The 23,186-nt window shown below is 49.5% G+C and overlaps 1 protein-coding gene across 3 annotated transcripts; it reads left to right on the top strand.

Moving 5' to 3' along the window:
- The first annotated feature begins 2,959 nt into the window (after positions 1-2,959).
- On the top strand, positions 2,960-22,628 carry lrrc23 (leucine rich repeat containing 23). 3 transcript variants are annotated; one of them, XM_031794881.1, is made up of 10 exons: positions 2,960-3,205; positions 9,838-10,059; positions 10,249-10,358; positions 13,192-13,312; positions 13,495-13,636; positions 14,955-15,085; positions 15,998-16,134; positions 20,207-20,411; positions 20,811-20,872; positions 20,920-22,628. In XM_031794881.1, exons 2-10 carry the CDS (start codon positions 9,883-9,885, stop codon positions 21,947-21,949), a joined length of 2,115 nt encoding a protein of 704 aa, XP_031650741.1. In that variant the 5' UTR covers positions 2,960-3,205; positions 9,838-9,882; the 3' UTR covers positions 21,950-22,628. The 3 variants fall into 3 exon arrangements, with proteins under 3 accessions (XP_031650741.1, XP_031650743.1, XP_031650742.1); XM_031794883.1 differs by lacking the exon at positions 20,811-20,872 and having other exon boundaries at positions 2,984-3,205; positions 20,207-20,438; positions 20,905-22,628; XM_031794882.1 differs by lacking the exon at positions 20,811-20,872 and having other exon boundaries at positions 2,986-3,205; positions 20,905-22,628.
- Positions 22,629-23,186: the final 558 nt, after the last annotated feature.

Here is a 23,186-nt window from a genome sequence, read left to right as displayed (position 1 = left end):
ATATCTAACATTTGTCCTCAAATCTACCACTCGCTCCTTGGTCTTCAGTACATTCAGGTCCAAGTAATTGGCCTCACACCATTTCACAAAGGACTTTGTTATGTCCCTGAGCAGAGTCTCCCCTCTCATCACACAGCTGACTATAGCAGTGTCTCCTCTCATCACACAGCTGACTATAGCAGAGTCTCCTCTCATCACACAGCTGACTATAGCAGAGTCTCCTTCCATCACACAGCTGACTATAGCAGTCTTCTCTCATCACACAGCTGACTATAGCAGAGTCTCCTCCCATCACACAGCTGACTATAGCAGAGTCTCCTCTCATCACACAGCTGACTATAGCAGTGTCTCCTCTCATCACACAGCTGACTATAGCAGAGTCTCCTCTCATCACACAGCTGACTATAGCAGAGTCTCCTTCCATCACACAGCTGACTATAGCAGTCTTCTCTCATCACACAGCTGACTATAGCAGTCTCCTCCCATCACACAGCTGACTATAGCAGAGTCTCCTCTTATCACACAGCTGACTATAGCAGAGTCTCCTCCCATCACACAGCTGACTATAGCAGAGTCTCCTCCCATCACACAGCTGACTATAGCAGAGTCTTCTCTTATCACACAGCTGACTATAGCAGAGTCTCCTCCCATCACACAGCTGACTATAACAGAGTCTCCTCCCATCACACAGCTGACTATAGCAGTCTCCTCCCATCACACAGCTGACTATAGCAGAGTCTCCTCCCATCACACAGCTGACTATAGCAGAGTCTCCTCCCATCACACAGCTGACTATAGCAGAGTCTCCTCCCATCACACAGCTGACTATAGCAGAGTCTCCTCCCATCACATAGCTGACTATAGCAGAGTCTCCTCCCATCACACAGCTGACTATAGCAGAGTCTCCTCCCATCACACAACTGACTATAGCAGAGTCTCCTCCCATCACATAGCTGACTATAGCAGAGTCTCCTCCCATCACACAGCTGACTATAGCAGAGTCTCCTCCCATCACACAGCTGACTATAGCAGAGTCTCCTCCCATCACATAGCTGACTATAGCAGAGTCATCGGCGAGTTTCTGTAAGTGGCTCAGTTTATGGGCAACGATGATCCAGCTAGTTAATATTAGCCTTCTACATCTTGCTACATGATGAACTTCCATCCTCTCAGGTCAGGGACACAACAATGTATGAATTAATGGTTGGATCAGAATCGCCTTCATAATAATTGGCCAGTATGGAGAATTAATTCAAACCAGTCCAAATCCCTATCTCCATCCTTGGCTAATTTAGAAAAGGGACCAACGAACGACACAACGAAATTCAAGTTTTTTTTTCTGTCAATGACGTTTGGCTTTTGATGTTTTTTGGTGTTTTTTGGTGTGAAGTCAAATCCAAGCTGGCTTCCCTTGACACTTTTTTTTTTTTGGTGCGCCGGGACCAATCACAGTTGAGCTCACTCAGTTTAGCTTAACACTGATTGGCTATTATTTAATACTTTGTTTTTTATCAAGGGGAGGCCAAATGCTCACTGGCTTCCCTTGCATTCAATGCTACTGGTGGCAACAATGCCATACTTGTTTGGACCAGACAGCATCAGATAGTTGGGCTTCACATACTGAGACAGAGGGGTGCTGTTTACCTCACTCGGAGGCTTTCTCCAGTGAGATACATTTAGCCTCTTGTGAATTGAAGGAAAATTATGAAACTCAGAGAGACAAAAGATAGATTTGATGTTTAAAAAAAAAATGTTGTTATTGTTTTGGGGAAGCCTCGGTGGTCGGGCTAACAGGCTGCTCGAGGAGCTCTCCATCGGTCTCAACATAGTGGTACACCCAGACATTTTGGAATATCCACGCTGATCAAAGCTTAGCCAACTAGATATGATTATTCAGTGAGACACTACCAAAACTTAACCAAGCTAGCTGTAGCTGTCTACAAAGGTGAACAATCTTTTTCCCTCTCTGTGAAAGAAAAAAAAATGTTAATTTGACCCCGCCCTGGGATCCAATGAGCTCCCTAACCCTGCCCTGGGAGCCAATGAGCTCCCTAACCCTGCCCTGGGAGCCAATGAGCTCCCTAACCCTGCCCTGGGATCCAATGAGCTCCCTAACCCCGCCCCGGGATCCAATGAGCTCCCTAACCCCGCCCCGGGATCCAATGAGCTCCCTAACCCCGCCCCGGGATCCAATGAGCTCCCTAACCCCGCCCTGGGATCCAATGAGCTCCCTAAACAAGGGATTGAAGGCGGTATCTTATGATGGCATGGCTAGGTCCCCAATCAGAATGTATTTGGGGGATTTTATCTACAAAATACTACATTATTACGTACCCTTCTCCTACCCCCCTCAGATTATGAGCGCACACTGGCATATAGCCTCTGTTCCGGTCTGTGCTACTGGCAGGCTACACTGGCAAAACTGAGCATCTAATTAATATGCCATTTGTTATGTTTATGGTGAAACAAAACTGCGTGGGGGGGGGGGGGGGGCGTACAAATTCTATCTGGGGGGGTCCATGACCGGCCTCGCCATCCCATAGTGCACCCTGGCCAGGAGTGTCCACATAGCCTCGTCCTGATTGAACACCACACAATTTCCAGGAAGGAGACAAGTTTCAATCACTGGTATACTGTTTGGAAGGCATTCATGAGAGAGAATTACACATGGAAAACATAATAGTACTGTTGGTGTATTCTCACTTAGTGTGGTAAGTTGGACTGTGCATCGGAGCAGAAGAGCTGTGAATGTATTTCTACATTACTGGTGGTTGTCTCAACACTGTGTTTCCAAACTTGGTTTTACACAAGGTGTGGTTTAAGAAAAGAGGAATTACATTGTGTAAAATATTGGCAATCTTGACCTACACTGAGCCAAAACATGCTATTTAGACTAATACTGGATTGGTTCTTTCAAAAGAACGAAATTACATTCTGAGTGAAAAACATGGCATGATACTGGTTTTGGAAAGAGTTGTCCCAAATTATACACCTTCAGTTGATGTTGTTATTACACAAATACAATGAATTTTATATGAACTTTTCCCCATTTATATTATAATCCATAATCATGGTTATATACAGGGAGATTGGACTTTCTTTACAAAATATTTTTTTCATGCAAAGTTGCAGGAAAGATCTCCCTCGGACTGCTGATCTTGTTTCCATGGAAACGACACCATAACGCTGTGGCTAACTCACTCAGGTAACAGCTTCTTTACAATATTGTCAACAGTAACGTTAAAAAGTTGGATGTAACAACTAGCTAACTAACTAACCATATATCTAATTTTAAAAAAACTAAATTGAGGTATCATGGTCTGTACTATTTTAGATTTAGTGTCTTTTGAGACGCAACGTTAGCTAATGTAACGTTACGCGTTAGCTGTACTGGCTAGCCCCAAGTCAGGAAGACAAGTGCCAAACTAGCTGTAAACTAGCTGAATTAGATTAACTTAAACTAGCTCACTACACTTTATTTAAAAAACATTGAAGGTGGCTAGTTCATGATGTTATACCTGTCGTGTCCCGTATATATATATATATATATATATATATATATATACTCATTTTCTTCGCATGTCTTTTTATATATATATATTTTAAACTCAACCTCAATACACTCTCCTGCAACCTGCCTCACCAATTAATAAAAAACTAAAATAATATTCACCTCAAATCTGAAATCCACAATAGAAGCTAGCCAGAAGAGAGGCCAGAAGCTGGCTAGAAGAGAGACCAGAAGCTAGCCAGAAGAGAGGCCAGAAGCTAGCCAGAAGAGAGAGCAGAAGCTAGCCAGAAGAGAGGCCAGAAGCTAGCCAGAAGAGAGGACAGAAGCTAGCCAGAAGAGAGAGCAGAAGAGATGCCAGAAGCTGGCTAGAAGAGAGGACAGAAGCTGGCCAGAAGAGAGGCCAGAAGCTGGCTAGAAGAGAGGCCAGAAGCTAGCCAGAAGAGAGGCCAGAAGCTAGCCAGAAGAGAGAGCAGAAGCTAGCCAGAAGAGAGGCCAGAAGCTAGCCAGAAGAGAGGACAGAAGCTAGCCAGAAGAGAGAGCAGAAGAGATGCCAGAAGCTGGCTAGAAGAGAGGACAGAAGCTAGCCAGAAGAGAGGACAGAAGCTAGCCAGAAGAGAGAGCAGAAGAGAGGCCAGAAGCTAGCCAGAAGAGAGGACAGAAGCTAGCCAGAAGAGAGAGCAGAAGAGATGCCAGAAGAGAGAGCAGAAGAGATGCCAGAAGCTGGCTAGAAGAGAGGCCAGAAGCTAGCCAGAAGAGAGGACAGAAGCTAGCCAGAAGAGAGGACAGAAGCTAGCCAGAAGAGAGAGCAGAAGAGATGCCAGAAGCTGGCTAGAAGAGAGGCCAGAAGCTAGCCAGAAGAGAGGACAGAAGCTAGCCAGAAGAGAGAGCAGAAGAGAGGCCAGAAGCTAGCCAGAAGAGAGGACAGAAGCTAGCCAGAAGAGAGAGCAGAAGAGAGTACAGAAGAGAGGCCAGAAGCTAGCCAGAAGAGAGGACAGAAGCTAGCCAGAAGAGAGGACAGAAGAGATGCCAGAAGCTAGCCAGAAGAGAGGACTGAAGCTAGGCAAAAGAGAGGACAGAAGTAAGCCAGAAGAGAGGACAGAAGCTAGCCAGAAGAGAGGCCAGAAGCTAGCCAGAAGAGAGGCCAGAAGCTAGCCAGAAGAGAGGCCAGAAGCTAGCCAGTTTACTGGCTAACGTTAGTATTCAGCTAACCACGGTTGGTGGTCATCAGCTATCCTTTAGCTCGAAAAGCTATCGCCAGACTACACTCAATTATATGACCCACTGAAGAGATGAGTCCTCAGTAAAGACTTAAAGGTTGAGACAGAGTCTGCATCTCTCACATGGGTAGGCAGACCATTCTATAAAAATTGAGCTCTATAGGAGAAAGCGCGGCCTCCAGCTGTTTGCTTAGAAATTCTAGGGACAATTAGGAGGCCTGCGTCTTGTGACCGTAGCGTACGTGTAGGTATGTACGGCAGGACCAAATCGGCAAGATAGGTAGGAGCAAGCCCATGTAATGCTTTGTAGGTTAACAGTAAAACCTTTAAATCAGCCCTTGCCTTAACAGGAAGCCAGAGTAAAGAGGCTAGCACCAGAGTAATATGATCACATTTTTTGGTTCTAGTCAGGATTCTAGCAGCCGTATTTAGCACTAACTGAAGTTTATTTAGTGCTTTATCCGGGTAGCCGGAAAGTAGAGCATTGCAGTAGTCTAACCTAGAAGTAACAAAAGCATGGATACATTTTTCTGCATCATTTTTGGACAGAAAGTTTCAGATTTTTGAAATGTTGGGTAGATGGAAAAAAGTTGTCCTTGAAACAGTCTTGATATGTTCGTCAAAAGAGAGATCAGGGTCCAGAGTAACGCCGAGGTCCTTCACAGTTTTATTTAAGACGACTGTACAACCATCAAGATTAATTGTCAGATTCAGCAGAAGATCTCTTTGTTTCTTGGGACCTAGAACAAGTATCTCTGTTTTGTCCAAGTTTAAAAGTAGAAAGTTTGCAGCCATCCACTTCCTTATGTCTGAAACACAGGTTTCTAGCAATGACAATTTTGGGGCTTCACCGTGTTTCATTGAAATGTACAGCTGTGTGTCATCCGTATAGCAGTGAAAGTTAACATTATGTTTTCAAATGACATCCCCAAGAGGTAAAATATATAGTGAAAACAATAGTGGTCCTGAAATGGAACCTTGAGGAACACCGAAATGTACAATTGATTTGTCAGAGGACAAACCATTCACAGAGACAAACTGATATCTTCTTGCCATGATTATATTCATCATTGTGTCAAGAGAAATAGTACTAAAACAATTGAGTGTCTCTCTTGATCCTAGGTCCTGGCAGAGTTGTACAGACTCAGGGAAACTGAGCTTTGGAAGAATACGCAGATTTAAAGAGGAGTCCGTAATTTGCTTTTTAATGATCATGATCTTTTCGTCAAAGAAGTTCATGAATTTATTACTGTTGAAGTGAAAGCCATCCTCACTTGGGGAATGCTGCTTTTTAGTTAGCTTTGTGACAGTATCAAAAATAAATTTTGGATTGTTCTTATTTTCCTCAATTAAGTTGGAAAAATAGGATGATCGAGCAGCAGTAAGGGCTCTACGGTACTGCACGGTACTGTCTTTCCAAGCTAGTCGGAAGACTTCCAGTTTGGTGTGGCGCCATTTCCGTTCCAATTTTCTGGAAGCTTGCTTCAGAGCTCGGGTATTTTCTGTATACCAGGGAGCTAGTTTCTTATGACAAATGTTTTTAGTTTGTAGGGGTGCAACTGCATCTAGGGTATTGCACAAGATTAAATTGAGTTCCTCAGTTAGGTGGTTAACTGATTTTTGTCCTCTGACGTCCTTTTGTAGGCAGAGGGAGTCTGGAAGGGCATCAAGGAATCTTTGTGTTGTCTGAGAATTTATAGCACGACTTTTGATGCTCCTTGGTTGGGGTCTGAACAGATTATTTGTTGCAATTGCAAACGTAATAAAATGGTGGTCCGATTGTCCAGGATTATGAGGAAAAACATTAAGATCCACAACATTTATTCCATGGGACAAAACTAGGTCCAGCGTATGACTGTGACAGTGAGTGGGTCCAGAGACATGTTGGACAAAACCCACTGAGTCGATGATGGCTCCGAAAGCCTTTTGGAGTGGGTCTGTGGACTTTTCCATGTGAATATTAAAGTCACCAAAGATATTATCTGCTATGACTACAAGGTCCGATAGGAATTCAGGGAACTCATTGAGGAACGCTGTATATGGCCCAGGAGGCCTGTAAACAGTAGTTATAGAAAGTGATTGAGTAGGCTGCATAGATTTCATGACTAGCAGCTCAAAAGACAAAAATGTCTTCTTTTTTTTTGTAAATTGAAATTTGCTATCGTAAATTTTAGCAACACCTCCACCTTTCCGGGATGCACGGGGGATATGGTCACTAGTGTAACCAGGAGGTGAGGCCTCATTTAACACAGTAAATCCATCAGGCTTAAGCCATGTTTCAGTCAGGCCAATCACATCAAGATTATGATCAGTGATTAGTTCATTGACTAGAACTGCCTTTGAAGTGAGGGATCTAACATTAAGTTGCCCTATTTTGAGATGTGAGGTATCACGATCTCTTTCAATAATGACAGGAATGGAGGAGGTCTTTATCCTAGTGAGATTGCTAAGGCGAACACCGCCATGTTTAGTTTTTCCCAACCTAGGTCGAGGCACAGACACGGTCTCAATGGGGATAGCTGAGCTGACTACACTGACTGTGGTAGTGGCAGACTCCACTAAGCTGGCAGGCTGGCTAACAGCCTGCTGCCTGGCCTGCACCCTATTTCATTGTGGAGCTAGAGGATTTAGAGCCCTGTCTATGTTGGTAGATAAGATGAGAGCACCCCTCCAGCTAGGATGGAGTCCGTCACTCCTCAGCAGGCCAGGCTTGGTCCTGTTTGTGGGTGAGTCCCAGAAAGAGGGCCAATTATCTACAAATTCTATCTTTTGGGAGGGGCAGTTTTCAACCAGCGATTGAGTTGTGAGACTCTGCTGTAGAGCTCATCACTCCTCCTAACTGGGAGGGGGCCAGAGACAATTACTCGATGCCGACACATCTTTCTAGCTGATTTACACGCTGACGCTATGTTGCGCTTGGTGATCTCTGACTGTTTCATCCTAACATCGTTGGTGCCGACGTGGATAACAATATCTCTATACTCTCTACACTCGCCAGATTTAGCTTTAGCCAGCACCATCTTCAGATTAGCCTTAACGTCGGTAGCCCTGCCCCCCGGTAAACACTGTATGATCGCTGGATGATTCGTTTTAAGTCTAATACTGCGGGTAATGGAGTCGCCAATGACTAGGGTTTTCAATTTGTCAGAGCTAATGGTGGGAGGCATGCAAATGAATTACTTAAAAATCATACAATGTGATTTTCTCGATTTTTGTTTTAGATTCTGTCTCTCATAGTTGAAGTGTACCTATAATAAAATTACAGACCTCTACATGTTTTGTAAGTAGGAACACCTGCAAAACCGACAGTGTATCAAATACTTGTTCTCCCCACTGTATATCCATCCTACCCTGCCTTTCTAAGGTCTTCGAAAGCCAAGTCAACAAACAGATTACCGACCATTTCGAATCTCACCATACCTTCTCTGCTATGCAATCTGGTTTCCGAGCTGGTCATGGGTGCACCTCAGCCACGCTCAAGGTCCGAAACGATATCGTAACCGCCATCGATAAGGAACAATACTGTGCAGCCTTATTCATTGACCTGGCCAAAGCTTTCGACTCTGTCAATCACCACATCCTCATCGGCAGACTCGACAGCCTTGGCTTCTCAAATGATTGCCTCGCCTTGTTCACCAACTACTTCTCTGATAGAGTTCAGTGTGTCAAATCGGAGGGCCTGTTGTCCGGCCCTCTGGCAGTCTCTATGGGGGTGCCACAGGATAAAATTCTTGGGCCGACTCTCTTCTCTCAATGATGTCGCTCTTGCTGCTGGTAAGTCTCTGATCCACCTCTATGCAGACGACACCATTCTGTATACTTCTGGCCCTCCCTTGGACACTGTGTTAACTAACCTCCAGGCAAGCTTCAATGCCATACAACTCTCCTTCCGTGGCCTCCAACTGCTTTAAATGCAAGTAAAACTAAATGCATGCTCTTCAACCGATCGCTGCCTGCGCCTGCCCGCCTGTCCAACATCACTACTCTGGACGGTTCTGACTTAGAATATGTGGACAACTACAAATACCTAGGTGTCTGGTTAGACTGTAAACTCTCCTTCCAGACTCACATCAAACATCTCAAATCCAAAGTTAAATCTAGAATTGGCTTCCTATTTCGCAACAAAGCTTCCTTCACTCATGCTGCCAAACATACCCTCGTAAAACTGACCATCATACCGATCCTCGACTTCGGTGATGTCATTTACAAAATAGCCTCCAATACCCTACTCAACAAATTGGATGCAGTCTATCACAGTGCCATCCGTTTTGTCACCAAAGCCCCATATACTACCCACCACTGCGACCTGTACGCTCTCGTTGGCTGGCCCTCGCTTCATACTCGTCGCCAAACCCACTGGCTCCATGTCATCTACAAGACCCTGCTAGGTAAAGTCCCCCCTTATCTCAGCTCGCTGGTCACCATAACAGCACCCACCTGTAGCACGCGCTCCAGCAGGTATATCTCTCTGGTCACCCCCAAAACCAATTCTTTCTTTGGCCGCCTCTCCTTCCAGTTCTCTGCTGCCAATGACTGGAACAAACTACAAAAATCATCCTAAACTGGAAACACTTATCTCCCTCATTAGCTTTAAGCACCAGCTGTCAGAGCAGCTCACAGATTAATGCACCTGTACATAGCCCACCTATAATTTAGCCCAAACAACTACCTCTTTCCCTACTGTATTTAATTTATTTTGCTCCTTTGCACCCCATTATTTTTATTTCTACTTTGCACATTCTTCCATTGCAAAACTACCATTCCAGTGTTTTACTTGCTATATTGTATTTACTTTGCCACCATGGCCTTTTTTGCCTTTACCTCCCTTCTCACCTCATTTGCTCACATTGTATATAGACTTGTTTATACTGTATTATTGACTGTATGTTTGTTTTACTCCATGTGTAACTCTGTGTCGTTGTATCTGTCGAAATGCTTTGCTTTATCTTGGCCAGGTCGCAATTGTAAATGAGAACTTGTTCTCAACTGGCCTACCTGGTTAAATAAAGGTGTTCTCAACTGGCCTACCTGGTTAAATAAAGGTGTTCTCAACTGGCCTACCTGGTTAAATAAAGGTGAAATACATTTCTTTAATTTTTTTTTATCCAGTGACGTTCACTTGTCCCCAGCCCAAACTGTTAAACGGAGAGCAGGATGTCGGAGGGAGAGGAGGCCGGGGCGCTATCGGAGGGAGAGGAGGCCGGGGCGCTGTCGGAAGGAGAGGAAGCCACGGCGCTGTCGGAGGGAGAGGAGGCCGCGGCACTGTCGGAGGGAGAGGAGGCCGCGAATGAGGATGGACAGGAGGAAAATATGTCCGAAAAAGAGGACCAGGTGCACATTGACATTGTTTCGTTTTTGGTTGTTGATTATCGATCACATGGGTAACCTAACCTACATTACATTTCAAAATGTGAACTGATAACTCATCAATAAAATAGCATTTATTCTGATACATTGAATCATGAATTCATTATTTCATTGCTGCTTAGCTGAGTGTTGTGTTGATGTGTCCCTCTCCAGATCGAGCCATGCCCTCTGACCAAGGAGATTCTGATCCCCGGTTTGTCTCTTTTGTGTCGCACCGGGAACGGCCTGGCACACGCCTTCGTTAAGCTCCAACTGGAAAACAGGTGAGGTGACCACCACAGGACACAAAACACCTGGTCTCAAATGGCACCCTATCCCATTAATAGTGCACTTGCCCTACTTTTGAACAGGGCCTATAGGGATGCCAACCGGGCCCAGTCCCAAATCAACTGCTAGCCCTTAGGTTGGCCCCTAGCCTCTCATCCCTAGCCCCTAACCCAAGACAATTGTTTCATCTAAAATAATTGGATAAGCAACAATGCAACTTATCCTCGTCCCTCTCCCTGTCTCTCCCTGTGCCTCCCTACCCCCTCTCTCTCCCTGTGCCTCCCTAACCCCCTCTCTCTCCCTGTGCCTCCCTACCCCCTCTCTCTCCCTGTGCCTCCCTAACCCCGTCTCTCTCCCTGTGCCTCCCTACCCCCTCTCTCTCCCTGTGCCTCCCTACCCCCGTCTCTCTCCCTGTGTCTCCCTACCCCCCTCTCTCTCCCTGTGCCTCCCTAACCCCGTCCCTCTCCCTGTGCCTCCCTAACCCCGTCCCTCTCCCTGTGCCTCCCTAACCCCCTCTCTCTCCCTGTGCCTCCCTAACCCCTCTCTCTCCCTGTGTCTCCCTAACCCCCCCCTCTCTCCCTGTGCCTCCCTACCCCCCCTCTCTCTCCCTGTGTCTTCCTACCCCCTCTCTCTCTCCCTGTGTCTTCCTACCCCCCTCTCTCTCCCTGTGCCTCCCTACCCCCTCTCTCTCTCCCTGTGTCTTCCTACCCCCTCTCTCTCCATGTGCCTCCCTAACCCCTCTCTCTCCCTGTGCCTCCCTAACCCCTCTCTCTCTCCCTGTGCCTCCCTAACCCCCCCTCTCTCTCCCTGTGTCTTCCTACCCCCCTCTCTCTCCCTGTGCCTCCCTAACCCCTCTCTCTCCCTGTGCCTCCCTAACCCCTCTCTCTCCCTGTGCCTCCCTATCCCCTCTCTCTCCCTGTGCCTCCCTAACCCCGTCTCTCTCCCTGTGCCTCCCTACCCCTCTCTCTCCCTGTGCCTCCCTAACCCCCCCTCTCTCTCCCTGTGCCTCCCTAACCCCTCTCTCTCCCTGTGCCTCCCTATCCCCTCTCTCTCCCTGTGCCTCCCTAACCCCCCCTCTCTCCCTGTGCCTCCCTAACCCCCTCTCTCTCCCTGTGCCTCCCTAACCCCTCTCTCTCCCTGTGCCTCCCTAACCCCTCTCTCTCTCCCTGTGCCTCCCTAACCCCCCTCTCTCTCTCCCTGTGCCTCCCTAACCCCCCTCTCTCTCTCCCTGTGCCTCCCTAACCCCCCTCTCTCTCCCTGTGTCTTCCTACCCCCTCTCTCTCCCTGTGCCTCCCTAACCCCTCTCTCTCCCTGTGCCTCCCTAACCCCTCTCTCTCCCTGTGCCTCCCTATCCCCTCTCTCTCCCTGTGCCTCCCTAACCCCGTCTCTCTCCCTGTGCCTCCCTACCCCCTCTCTCTCCCTGTGCCTCCCTAACCCCCCCCTCTCTCTCCCTGTGCCTCCCTAACCCCTCTCTCTCCCTGTGCCTCCCTATCCCCTCTCTCTCCCTGTGCCTCCCTACCCCCCCTCTCTCCCTGTGCCTCCCTAACCCCGTCTCTCTCCCTGTGCCTCCCTACCCCCTCTCTCTCCCTGTGCCTCCCTAACCCCCCTATCTCTCCCTGTGCCTCCCTACCCCCCCTCTCTCCCTGTGCCTCCCTAACCCCCCCTCTCTCCCTGTGCCTCCCTAACCCCCCCTCTCTCCCTGTGCCTCCCTAACCCCCCTCTCTCCCTGTGTCTCCCTAACCCCCCCTCTCTCCCTGTGCCTCCCTAACCCCCTCTCTCTCCCTGTCTCTCCCTACCCCGTCTCTCTCCCTGTGCCTCCCTACCCCCTCTCTCCCTGTGCCTCCCTAACCCCCCCTCTCTCCCTGTGCCTCCCTACCCCCTCTCTCCCTGTGCCTCCCTAACCCCCCCTCTCTCCCTGTGCCTCCCTAACCCCCCCTCTCTCCCTGTGCCTCCCTAACCCCCCCTCTCTCCCTGTGTCTCCCTAACCCCCCCTCTCTCCCTGTGCCTCCCTAACCCCCCCTCTCTCCCTGTGCCTCCCTAACCCCCCCTCTCTCCCTGTGTCTTCCTAACCCCCCCTCTCTCCCTGTGCCTCCCTAACCCCCTCTCTCTCCCTGTCTCTCCCTACCCCGTCTCTCTCCCTGTGCCTCCCTACCCCCTCTCTCCCTGTGCCTCCCTAACCCCCCCTCTCTCCCTGTGCCTCCCTAACCCCCTCTCTCTCCCTGTGCCTCCCTAACCCCTCTCTCTCCCTGTGCCTCCCTAACCCCTCTCTCTCTCCCTGTGCCTCCCTAACCCCCTCTCTCTCCCTGTCTCTCCCTACCCCGTCTCTCTCCCTGTGTCTTCCTACCCCGTCTCTCTCCCTGTGCCTCCCTACCCCCTCTCTCTCCCTGTGCCTCCCTAACCCGTCTCTCTCCCTGTGCCTCCCTACCCCCTCTCTATCCCTGTGCCTCCCTAACCCCGTCCCTCTCCCTGTGCCTCCCTAACCCCGTCCCTCTCCCTGTGCCTCCCTACCCCCTCTCTCTCCCTGTGCCTCCCTATCCCCTCTCTCTCCTTGTGCCTCCCTACCCCCTCTCTCTCCCTGTGTCTCCCTACCCCCTCTCTCTCCCTGTGCCTCCCTGCCCCCTCTCTCTCCTTGTGCCTCCCTACCCCCTCTTTGTCCCCTTCTTTCCCCCCATCTCATCTCTCTCTCTCTCTGCTCTCCCCCTTCTCTCTCTCTGCTCCCCCCCTCTCTCCCCCTTCCCTCTCTTTCCCCCTCTCCCCCCTCTCTCCCCCTTCCCCCTCTCTCTCTCTCTCCCCTCTCTCTCTCTCCCCCCTCCCTCTCTCTCTCCCCAGACGTCTGACAGACATGGCCCTGGTCAGCTCGTTTGTCCACCTGCGTTTCCTGGACGTGTCATCCAACCACCTCTCTGACCTTTCACCCCTGGCTGCCCTCACACAGCTGCTGTGGCTGAAGGCAAGGACCCAAATCGCACCATATTCCTCATATAGTGCAACATTTTGACCAGAGTCTTGGTATATAGAATTGTCTTCATCCCAAATGATTCCCAAATAAGTATAGTCCCTCCTGTGTAAGACGGTGTAGCATTAATCAATAATAATAATAATATAAACATTTCCTTTCCCCCCTCCCCCCAGGGCGATGGTAACATGGTGGCCGGGTTCAGAGGTCAGCCCCTGGGTCAGCTGACATACCTACAGTGGCTGAGTCTGGCCCTGAACCGCCTCAAAGACCTGGAAGGCCTAGAAGGCCTCGGCCTAGAGAGCCTCAACCTCATTGGTTAGTCTGGGAGGGGGTGTGGGAGAGCCTCAACCTCATTGGTTAGTCTGGGAGGGGGTGTGGGAGAGCCTCAACCTCATTGGTTAGTCTGGGAGGGGGTGTGGGAGAGCCTCAACCTCATTGGTTAGTCTGGGAGGGGGTGTGGGAGAGCCTCAACCTCATTGGTCGGTCTGTGAAGGGTTGTGGGAGAGCCTCAACCTCATTGGTCAGTCTGTGAAGGGGTGTGGGAGAGCCTCAACCTCATTGGTCAGTCTGGGGAGAGGGTGTTGGAGAACCTCATTGGCCAGGATTGATCTATTTACATAGATTTAAGGTCTGAATGTGGCTGAGATAAAGTAACATATCTTACAATCAGTGTACTGAGTTGATCTAATATAGACGGACCATTACCTAGCATAGACCCATGAAGAATGATAGAGGACTCTTCTTTGTATCTGTCCCATTATAGCGTCTGTTAGCGCATGGGCAGCGCCATTGAGGCCATCTCAATTTTGAAGTAGTACATTTTCTTCTAATATAATATCTGCCATTTAGCAGACGTTTTACATATGGGCTGTCCTATAAAGCTAGAGTTGACGATTTACTGTCGCCTACAGTTATGGAATGTTTGCTCACGACCATAATTCATTGGCTTATCCCTCCTGATAACCTGGATGGAATTGTGTAACCTTTCCTTAAACCATAGGAATTCCCACCCAGTTGACTACTTTAAAATGGTGGAAGCGCTGCCCATGCTAAGCTCTAGAGTCCTCTTATCTATCTCTATGGCATAGACAGAAAGACACGCCATTACCTAGCATAGACAGACGGACGGGCGGACAGACAGGCGGGCAGACAGACAGTCAGGCGGGCGGACAGACAGACAAGCAGACAGACAGGCGGGCAGACAGACAGACAGGCAGACAGACAGACAGGCAGACAGACAGACAGGCAGACATACAGACAGACAGACAGACAGTCAGGCAGACAGACAGACAGACAGACAGACAGACAGACAGACAGTCAGGCAGACAGACAGTCGGGCGGGCGGGCGGACAGACAAGCAGACAGACAGGCAGACAGACAGTCGGGCAGACAGACAGTCGGGCGGGCGGGCGGACAGACAAGCAGACAGACAGGCGGGCAGGCAGACAGACAGTCAGACAGACAGACAGGCGGGCAGGAAGACAGACATGTCTTATGTGTGTTCATAATATGATACTTGAGTGACTCAACAAAATCAATGTGGGCCCCCTGAGTGTCGAGGCCTGGGTCTGTAGGTTGAGTATGGCCTCTCTAAGTAAGGGTGTCCAGAGTGTGTCTTGTGTGTCGTTGCTAGGTAACGGTATCCAGAGGGTGTCGGGGCTACGGTACCATCACCTGACCAACCTGGTGACTCTGGAACTGAGAGGAAACAAACTGGAGACCACCGACGGGATATACCTACCCAACCTCCGACGCCTCTACCTGGTAACCTTTACCCTCTCATCATAACCTCCATCTGCCCAACCTCCAACGCCTCTACCTGGTAACCTTTACCCTCTCATCATAACCTCCATCTGCCCAACCTCCGACGCCTCTACCTGGTAACCTTTACCCTCTCATTATAACCTCCATCTGCCCAACCTCCGACGCCTCTACCTGGTAACCTTTAACCTCCAACGCCTCTACCTGGTAACCTTTACCCTCTCATCATAACCTCTATCTGCCAACCTCCAACGCCTCTACCTGGTAACCTTTACCCTCTCATCATAACCTCCATCTGCCCAACCTCCCAATGCCTCTACCTGGTAACCTTTACCCTCTCATCATAACCTCCATCTGCCCAACCTCCCAACGCCTCTACCTGGTAACCTTTACCCTCTCATCATAACCTCCATCTGCCCAACCTCCCAATGCCTCTACCTGGTAACCTTTACCCTCTCATCATAACCTCTATCTGCCCAACCTCCAACGCCTCTACCTGGTAACCTTTACCCTCTCATCATAACCTCCATCTGCCCAACCTCCCAACGCCTCTACCTGGCCTTTTAAACCTAACTCTAACCTACACAGGCTCTACCTGACCTTTCAACCCTAACTCTAACCTACACAGGCTCTACCTGACCTTTCAACCCTAACTCTAACCTACACAGGCTCTACCTGACCTTTCAACTCTAACCTACACAGGCTCTACCTGACCTTTCAACCCTAACACTAACCTACACAGGCTCTACCTGACCTTTCAACCCTATCTCTAACCTACACAGGCTCTACCTGGTAACTTTCAACCTCTCACCCATAACCCCATCTGATTCCTGGTTCTAACCTTTCACCTGTCACTTACCTCAGTTTAATTCTGACCTCTAACCCTGTGACCTGTAACTTCTGACCCCTGTGCAGGCCCAGAATACTATCAAGCGCCTGGAGGGTCTGGGTAAGCTGGAGCGTCTGACCACCCTGCACCTCCGAGACAACCAACTGGAGACTCTAGATGGCATCAGTCCCAACATGAAGGCCCTGCAGTACCTCAACATCAGGTAGACATCAGTCCCAACAGTACCTCAACATCAGGTAGACATCAGTCCCAACATGAAGGCCCTGCAGTACCTCAACATCAGGTAGACATCAGTCCCAACAGTACCTCAACATCAGGTAGGCATCAGTCCCAACAGTACCTCAACATCAGGTAGACATCAGTCCCAACAGTACCTCAACATCAGGTAGACATCAGTCCCAACAGTACCTCAACATCAGGTAGGCATCAGTCCCAACAGTACCTCAACATCAGGTAGGCATCAGTCCCAACATGAAGGCCCTGCAGTACCTCAACATCAGGTAGACATCAGTCCCAACATGAAGGCCCTGCAGTACCTCAACATCAGGTAGACATCAGTCCCAACAGTACCTCAACATCAGGTAGACATCAGTCCCAACATGAAGTCCCTGCAGTACCTCAACATCAGGTAGACATCAGTCCCTGCAGTACCTCAACATCAGGTAGACATCAGTCCCAACAGTACCTCAACATCAGGTAGACATCAGTCCCAACATGAAATCCCAACAGTACCTCAACATCAGGTAGACATCAGTCCCAACAGTACCTCAACATCAGGTAGACATCAGTCCCTGCAGTACCTCAACATCAGGTAGACATCAGTCCCAACAGTACCTCAACATCAGGTAGGCATCAGTCCCAACAGTACCTCAACATCAGGTAGGCATCAGTCCCAACATGAAGGCTCTGCAGTACCTCAACATCAGGTAGACATCAGTCCCAACAGTACCTCAACATCAAGTAGACATCAGTCCCAACAGTACCTCAACATCAGGTAGACATCAGTCCCAACATGAAATCCCAACAGTACCTCAACATTAGGTAGACATCAGTCCCAACAGTACCTCAACATCAGGTAGACATAAGTCCCTGCAGTACCTCAACATCAGGTAGACACCAGTCCCTGCAGTACCTCAACATCAGGTAGGCATCAGTCCCAACATGAAGTCCCTGCAGTACCTCAACATCAGGTAGGCATCAGTCCCAACATGAAGGCCCTGTAGTACCTCAACATCAGGTAGACATCAGTCCCAACATGAAGGCCCTGCAGTACCTCAACATCAGGTAGGCATCAGTCCCAACATGAAGGCCCTGCAGTACCTCAACATCAAGTAGACATCAGTCCCAACATGAAGGCCCTGCAGTACCTCAACATCAGGTAGGCATCAGTCCCAACATGAAGGCCCTGCAGTACCTCAACATCAAGTAGACATCAGTCCCAACAGTACCTCAACATCAGGTAGACATCAGTCCCAACATGAAATCCCAACAGTACCTCAACATCAGGTAGACATCAGTCCCTGCAGTACCTCAACATCAGGTAGACACCAGTCCCTGCTAGTACCTAAACATCAGGTAGGCATCAGTCCCAACATGAAGGCCCTGTAGTACCTCAACATCAGGTAGACATCAGTCCCAACATGAAGGCCCTGCAGTACCTCAACATCAGGTAGGCATCAGTCCCAACATGAAGGCCCTGCAGTACCTCAACATCAGGTAGGCATCAGTCCCAACATGAAGGCCCTGCAGTACCTCAACATCAGGTAGACATCAGTCCCAACAGTACCTCAACATCAGGTAGACATCAGTCCCAACATGAAGGCCCTGCAGTACCTCAACATCAGGTAGACATCAGTCCCAACAGTACCTCAACAACAGGTAGGCATCAGTCCCAACAGTACCTCAACATCAGGTAGGCATCAGTCCCAACATGAAGGCCCTGCAGTACCTCAACATCAGGTAGACATCAGTCCCAACATGAAGGCCCTGCAGTACCTCAACATCAGGTAGACATCAGTCCCAACAGTACCTCAACATCAGGTAGACATCAGTCCCAACATGAAGTCCCTGCAGTACCTCAACATCAGGTAGACATCAGTCCCAACAGTACCTCAACATCAGGTAGACACCAGTCCCTGCAGTACCTCAACATCAGGTAGACATCAGTCCCAACATGAAGTCCCTGCAGTACCTCAACATCAGGTAGACATCAGTCCCAACAGTACCTCAACATCAGGTAGACATCGGTCCCAACAGTACCTCAACATCAGGTAGACATCAGTCCCAACATGAAGGCACTGCAGTACCTCAACATCAGGTAGACATCAGTCCCAACAGTACCTCAACATCAGGTAGACATCAGTCCCAACAGTACCTCAACATCAGGTAGACATCAGTCCCAACATGAAGGCACTGCAGTACCTCAACATCAGGTAGGCATCAGTCCCAACAGTACCTCAACATCAGGTAGACATCAGTCCCAACATGAAGGCCCTGCAGTACCTCAACATCAGGCAGACATCAGTCCCAACAGTACCTCAACATCAGGCAGACATCAGTCCCAACAGTACCTCAACATCAGGTAGACATCAGTCCCAACAGTACCTCAACATCAGGTAGACATCAGTCCCAACATGAAGTCCCTGCAGTACCTCAACATCAGGTAGACATCAGTCCCAACAGTACCTCAACATCAGGTAGAAATCAGTCCCAACAGTACCTCAACATCAGGTAGACATCAGTCCCAACAGTACCTCAACATCAGGCAGACATCAGTCCCAACGTGAAGGCCCTGCAGTACCTCAACATCAGGTAGACATCAGTCCCAACAGTACCTCAACATCAGGTAGACATCAGTCCCAACAGTACCTCAACATCAGGTAGGCATCAGTCCCAACAGTACCTCAACATCAGGTAGACATCAGTCCCAACATTACCTCAACGTGCTTCTACACCTGCATTGCTTGCTGTTTGGGGTTTTAGGCTGGGTTTCTGTACAGCACTTTGAGATATCAGCTGATGTACGAAGGGCTATATAAATACATTTGATTTGATTTGATTTGAACATCAGGTAGACATCAGTCCCAACATGAAGGCCCTGCAGTACCTCAACATCAGGTAGACATCAGTCCCAACAGTACCTCAACATCAGGTAGACATCAGTCCCAACATGAAGGCCCTGCAGTACCTCAACATCAGGTAGACATCAGTCCCAACAGTAACCTCAACATCAGGTAGATATCAGTCCCAACAGTACCTCAACATCAGGTAGGCATCAGTCCCAACAGTACCTCAACATCAGGTAGGCATCAGTCCCAACAGTACCTCAACATCAGGTAGACATCAGTCCCAACATGAAGGCCCTGCAGTACCTCAACATCAGGTAGACATCAGTCCCAACAGTACCTCAACATCAGGTAGACATCAGTCCCAACAGTACCTCAACATCAGGTAGACATCAGTCCCTGCAATACCTCAACATCAGGTAGGCATCAGTCCCAACATGAAGGCCCTGCAGTACCTCAACATCAGGTAGGCATAAGTCCCAACAGTACCTCAACATCAGGTAGGCATCAGTCCCAACAGTACCTCAACATCAGGTAGAGATCAGTCCCAACAGTACCTCAACATCAGGTAGACATCAGTCCCAACAGTACCTCAACACCGTCAACTGGCCTTCACTAAACATCTGACGTCAATCCCCCTGACAGATGAATGTATAAATACCTCCCTTTACCTCAGCAGGCTACTGCATCATAGCCTCCCTTTACCTCAGCAGGCTACTGCATCATAGCCTCCCTTTACCTCAGCAGGCTACTGTATCATAGCCTCCCTTTACCTCAGCAGGCTACTGTATCATAGCCTCCCTTTACCTCAGCAGGCTACTGTATCATAGCCTCCCTTTACCTCAGCAGGCTACTGCATCATAGCCTCCCTTTACCTCAGCAGGCTACTGCATCATAGTACCCCTCCATCTCCTCTTTACCTCAGCAGGCTACTGTATCATAGTACCCCTCCATCTCCTCTTTACCTCAGCAGGCTACTGCATCATAGTACCCCTCCATCTCCTCTTTACCTCAGCAGGCTACTGCATCATAGTACCCCTCCATCTCCTCTTTACCTCAGCAGGCTACTGCATCATAGTACCCCTCCATCTCCCCTTTACCTCAGCAGGCTACTGCATCATAGTACCCCTCCATCTCCTCTTTACCTCAGCAGGCTACTGCATTATAGTACCCCTCAGTCTCCCCTTCTCCCCTCCTTCCCCCCTTCAGGGGTAACCTGGTGTCTGCCCAGCGTGCCTTGCGTAGTCTGGTGGGCGTATCCAGGACATTGCGAGCGCTGGTCCTAGCGGAAAACCCTCTCGTGGAGACGGAGGACTACCGTCTGTGTGTCCTGAGCCGCCTGCCGTTGCTGGAGCGCCTCGACAAGGAACCCATCTCTCCTGAGGAGAAGTCTGAGGCCCAGGAGAAACTCAGGGTATAGCACGCACAGGAGAAACTCAGGGTATAACACGCACAGGAGAGACTCAGGGTATAGCACACAGGAGAGACTCGGTATAGCACACACAGGAGAGACTCAGGGTATAACACACACAGGAGAGACTCAGGGTATAACACACACACAGGAGAGACTCAGGGTATAACACGCACAGGAGAGACTCAGGGTATAACACGCATAGGAGAGACTCAGGTTATAACACACACAGGAGAGACTCAGGGTATAACACACACAGGAGAGACTCAGGGTATAGCACACACGCACAGGAGAGACTCAGGGTATAGCACACACAGGAGAGACTCACCAACCCCCTGTGACTTTAAGTGCACATCACCTTCGTTGGGGTCCAACTTTTGTTCCCTCTGTCTGTCTCTATAGGAGTTTAATGATGAGGTGTCTGTTGTTCCCTCTGTCTGTCTCTATAGGAGTTTAATGATGAGGTGTCTGTTGTTCCCTCTGTCTGTCTCTATAGGAGTTTAATGATGAGGTGTCTGTTGGGGCAGAGGAATACTAACTCACCATCACTCAGTGACTCCTCTCCCAGTGACTCCTCTCCCAGTCACTCCTCTCCCAGTGACTCCTCTCCCAGTCACTCCTCTCCCAGTCACTCCTCTCCCAGTCACCCCTCTCCCAGTGACTCCTCTCCCAGTGACTCCTCTCCCAGTCACTCCTCTCCCAGTCACTCCTCTCCCAGTCACTCTTCTCCCAGTCACTCTTCTCCCAGTCACTCTTCTCCTAGTCACTCCTCTCCCAGTGACTCCTCTCCCAGTCACTCCTCTCCCAGTGACTCCTCTCCCAGTCACCCCTCTCCCAGTCACTCCTCTCCCAGTCACTCCTCTCCCAGTCACTCCTCTCCCAGTCAATCTTCTCCCAGTCACTCTTCTTATAGTCACTCCTCTCCCAGTGACTCCTCTCCCAGTCTCTCCTCTCCCAGTGACTCCTCTCCCAGTCACTCCTCTCCCAGTAACTCCTCTCCCAGTCACTCCTCTCCCAGTCACTCCTCTCCCAGTCACTCCTCTCCCAGTCACCCTTCTCCCAGTCACTCTTCTCCCAGTGACTCTTCTCCTAGTCACTCCTCTCCCAGTGACTCCTCTCCTAGTCACTCCTCTCCCAGTCACTCCTCTCCCAGTGACTCCTCTCCCAGTCACTCCTCTCCCAGTCACTCCTCTCCCAGTCACTCCTCTCCCAGTGACTCCTCTCCCAGTGACTCCTCTCCCAGTCACTCCTCTCCCAGTGACTCCTCTCCCAGTCACTCCTCTCCCAGTGACTCCTCTCCCAGTCACTCCTCTCCCAGTCACTCCTCTCCCAGTCACTCCTCTCCCAGTGACTCCTCTCCCAGTCACTCCTCTCCCAGTGACTCCTCTCCCAGTGACTCCTCTCCCAGTGACTCCTCTCCCAGTCACTCCTCTCCCAGTGACTCCTCTCCCAGTGACTCCTCTCCCAGTCACTCCTCTCCCAGTGACTCCTCTCCCAGTCACTCCTCTCCCAGTGACTCCTCTCCCAGTGACTCCCAGTGACTCCTCTCCCAGTGACTCCTCTCCCAGTGACTCTTCTCCCAGTAACTCCTCTCCCAGTCACTCCTCTCCCAGTCACTCCTCTCCCAGTCACTCCTCTCCCAGTCACCCTTCTCCCAGTCACTCTTCTCCCAGTGACTCTTCTCCTAGTCACTCCTCTCCCAGTCACTCCTCTCCCAGTGACTCCTCTCCCAGTCACTCCTCTCCCAGTCACTCCTCTCCCAGTGACTCCTCTCCCAGTCACTCCTCTCCCTGTGACTCCTCTCCCAGTGACTCCTCTCCCAGTGACTCCTCTCCCAGTGACTCCTCTCCCAGTGACTCCTCTCCCAGTCACTCCTCTCCCAGGGACTCCTCTCCCAGTCACTCCTCTCCCAGTGACTCCTCTCCCAGTCACTCCTCTCCCAGTCACTCCTCTCCCAGTGACTCCTCTCCCAGTCACTCCTCTCCCAGTCACTCCACCAGTCCACATCCAAGACCTACATAGATCCTTGTGTTTGTGAACAAGTTTGTACTAGCTAATTAAATGTATTCCTGGTATATCCTCAGCAGTGCTGTTCCTGGTGTGGAGACAGACTAGTTAGTTAAATGTATTCCTGGTATATTAACCAATGAAGATTGTGTTTATAGACAACTAGAGACGCTCTATTTTCAAAACAATAAACATTTATTGATTGGTAAAAATGTATTGATTGGTAAACATTTATTGATTGGTATAATGTTTCTCTTTGTCGTTGATAGCATTTCAAATGTCTTATTTTTGAAGTCATAGCATTTGAGATGTTAGTTTGACCCAGTTCCCATACTAAGTAGATGCAGGGGTTTGAGGACACACACACAGAGACACACACAAAGTGAATATTTCAGTAGTGTGTGTGTGAACTCGAGGAGTACTGTTACCCAGAACTAGAGGAGTTGAGCTGTAAACAATGCTGTGTCATCACACCTATTATTCTGCTTGTCCTGAGTTAGGATGAGATGGCAAAATGACTCCTTCACTTCCCTGTTGGTGAGCCGCCTGCCTTCTGCTAGCCTCGCTCAGACTGCCTTAAAGAGACAGTGTAACATATTTGAACAGCTAGTAGGTGTAATGATATCGAATCTCATTTTATTCATCACATGCTTGGTAAAAACAACAATGCAGAGCGAAAACAGCAGGTAGCCTAGTGGTTAGAGTGTAGGGGCGGCAGGTAGCCTAGTGGTTAGAGTGTAGGGGCGGCAGGTAGCCTAGTGGTTAGAGCGT

The sequence above is a fragment of the Oncorhynchus kisutch genome, linkage group LG17, assembly GCF_002021735.2.
Source record: "Oncorhynchus kisutch isolate 150728-3 linkage group LG17, Okis_V2, whole genome shotgun sequence".
Taxonomy (NCBI): domain Eukaryota; kingdom Metazoa; phylum Chordata; class Actinopteri; order Salmoniformes; family Salmonidae; genus Oncorhynchus; species Oncorhynchus kisutch.
This window is presented reverse-complemented; position numbering and strand designations above follow the sequence as displayed.

Coding starts and splice junctions, on each gene's coding strand:
- lrrc23 (XM_031794881.1), top strand. CDS start 9,883: ATGTCGGAGGGAGAGGAGGCCGGGGCGCTATCGGAGGGAGAGGAGGCC. Junction 15,086..15,997: donor ACCTCCGACGCCTCTACCTG/GTAACCTTTACC, acceptor ACCCCTGTGCAG/GCCCAGAATACTATCAAGCG. Junction 16,135..20,206: donor CTGCAGTACCTCAACATCAG/GTAGACATCAGT, acceptor TCCCCCCTTCAG/GGGTAACCTGGTGTCTGCCC.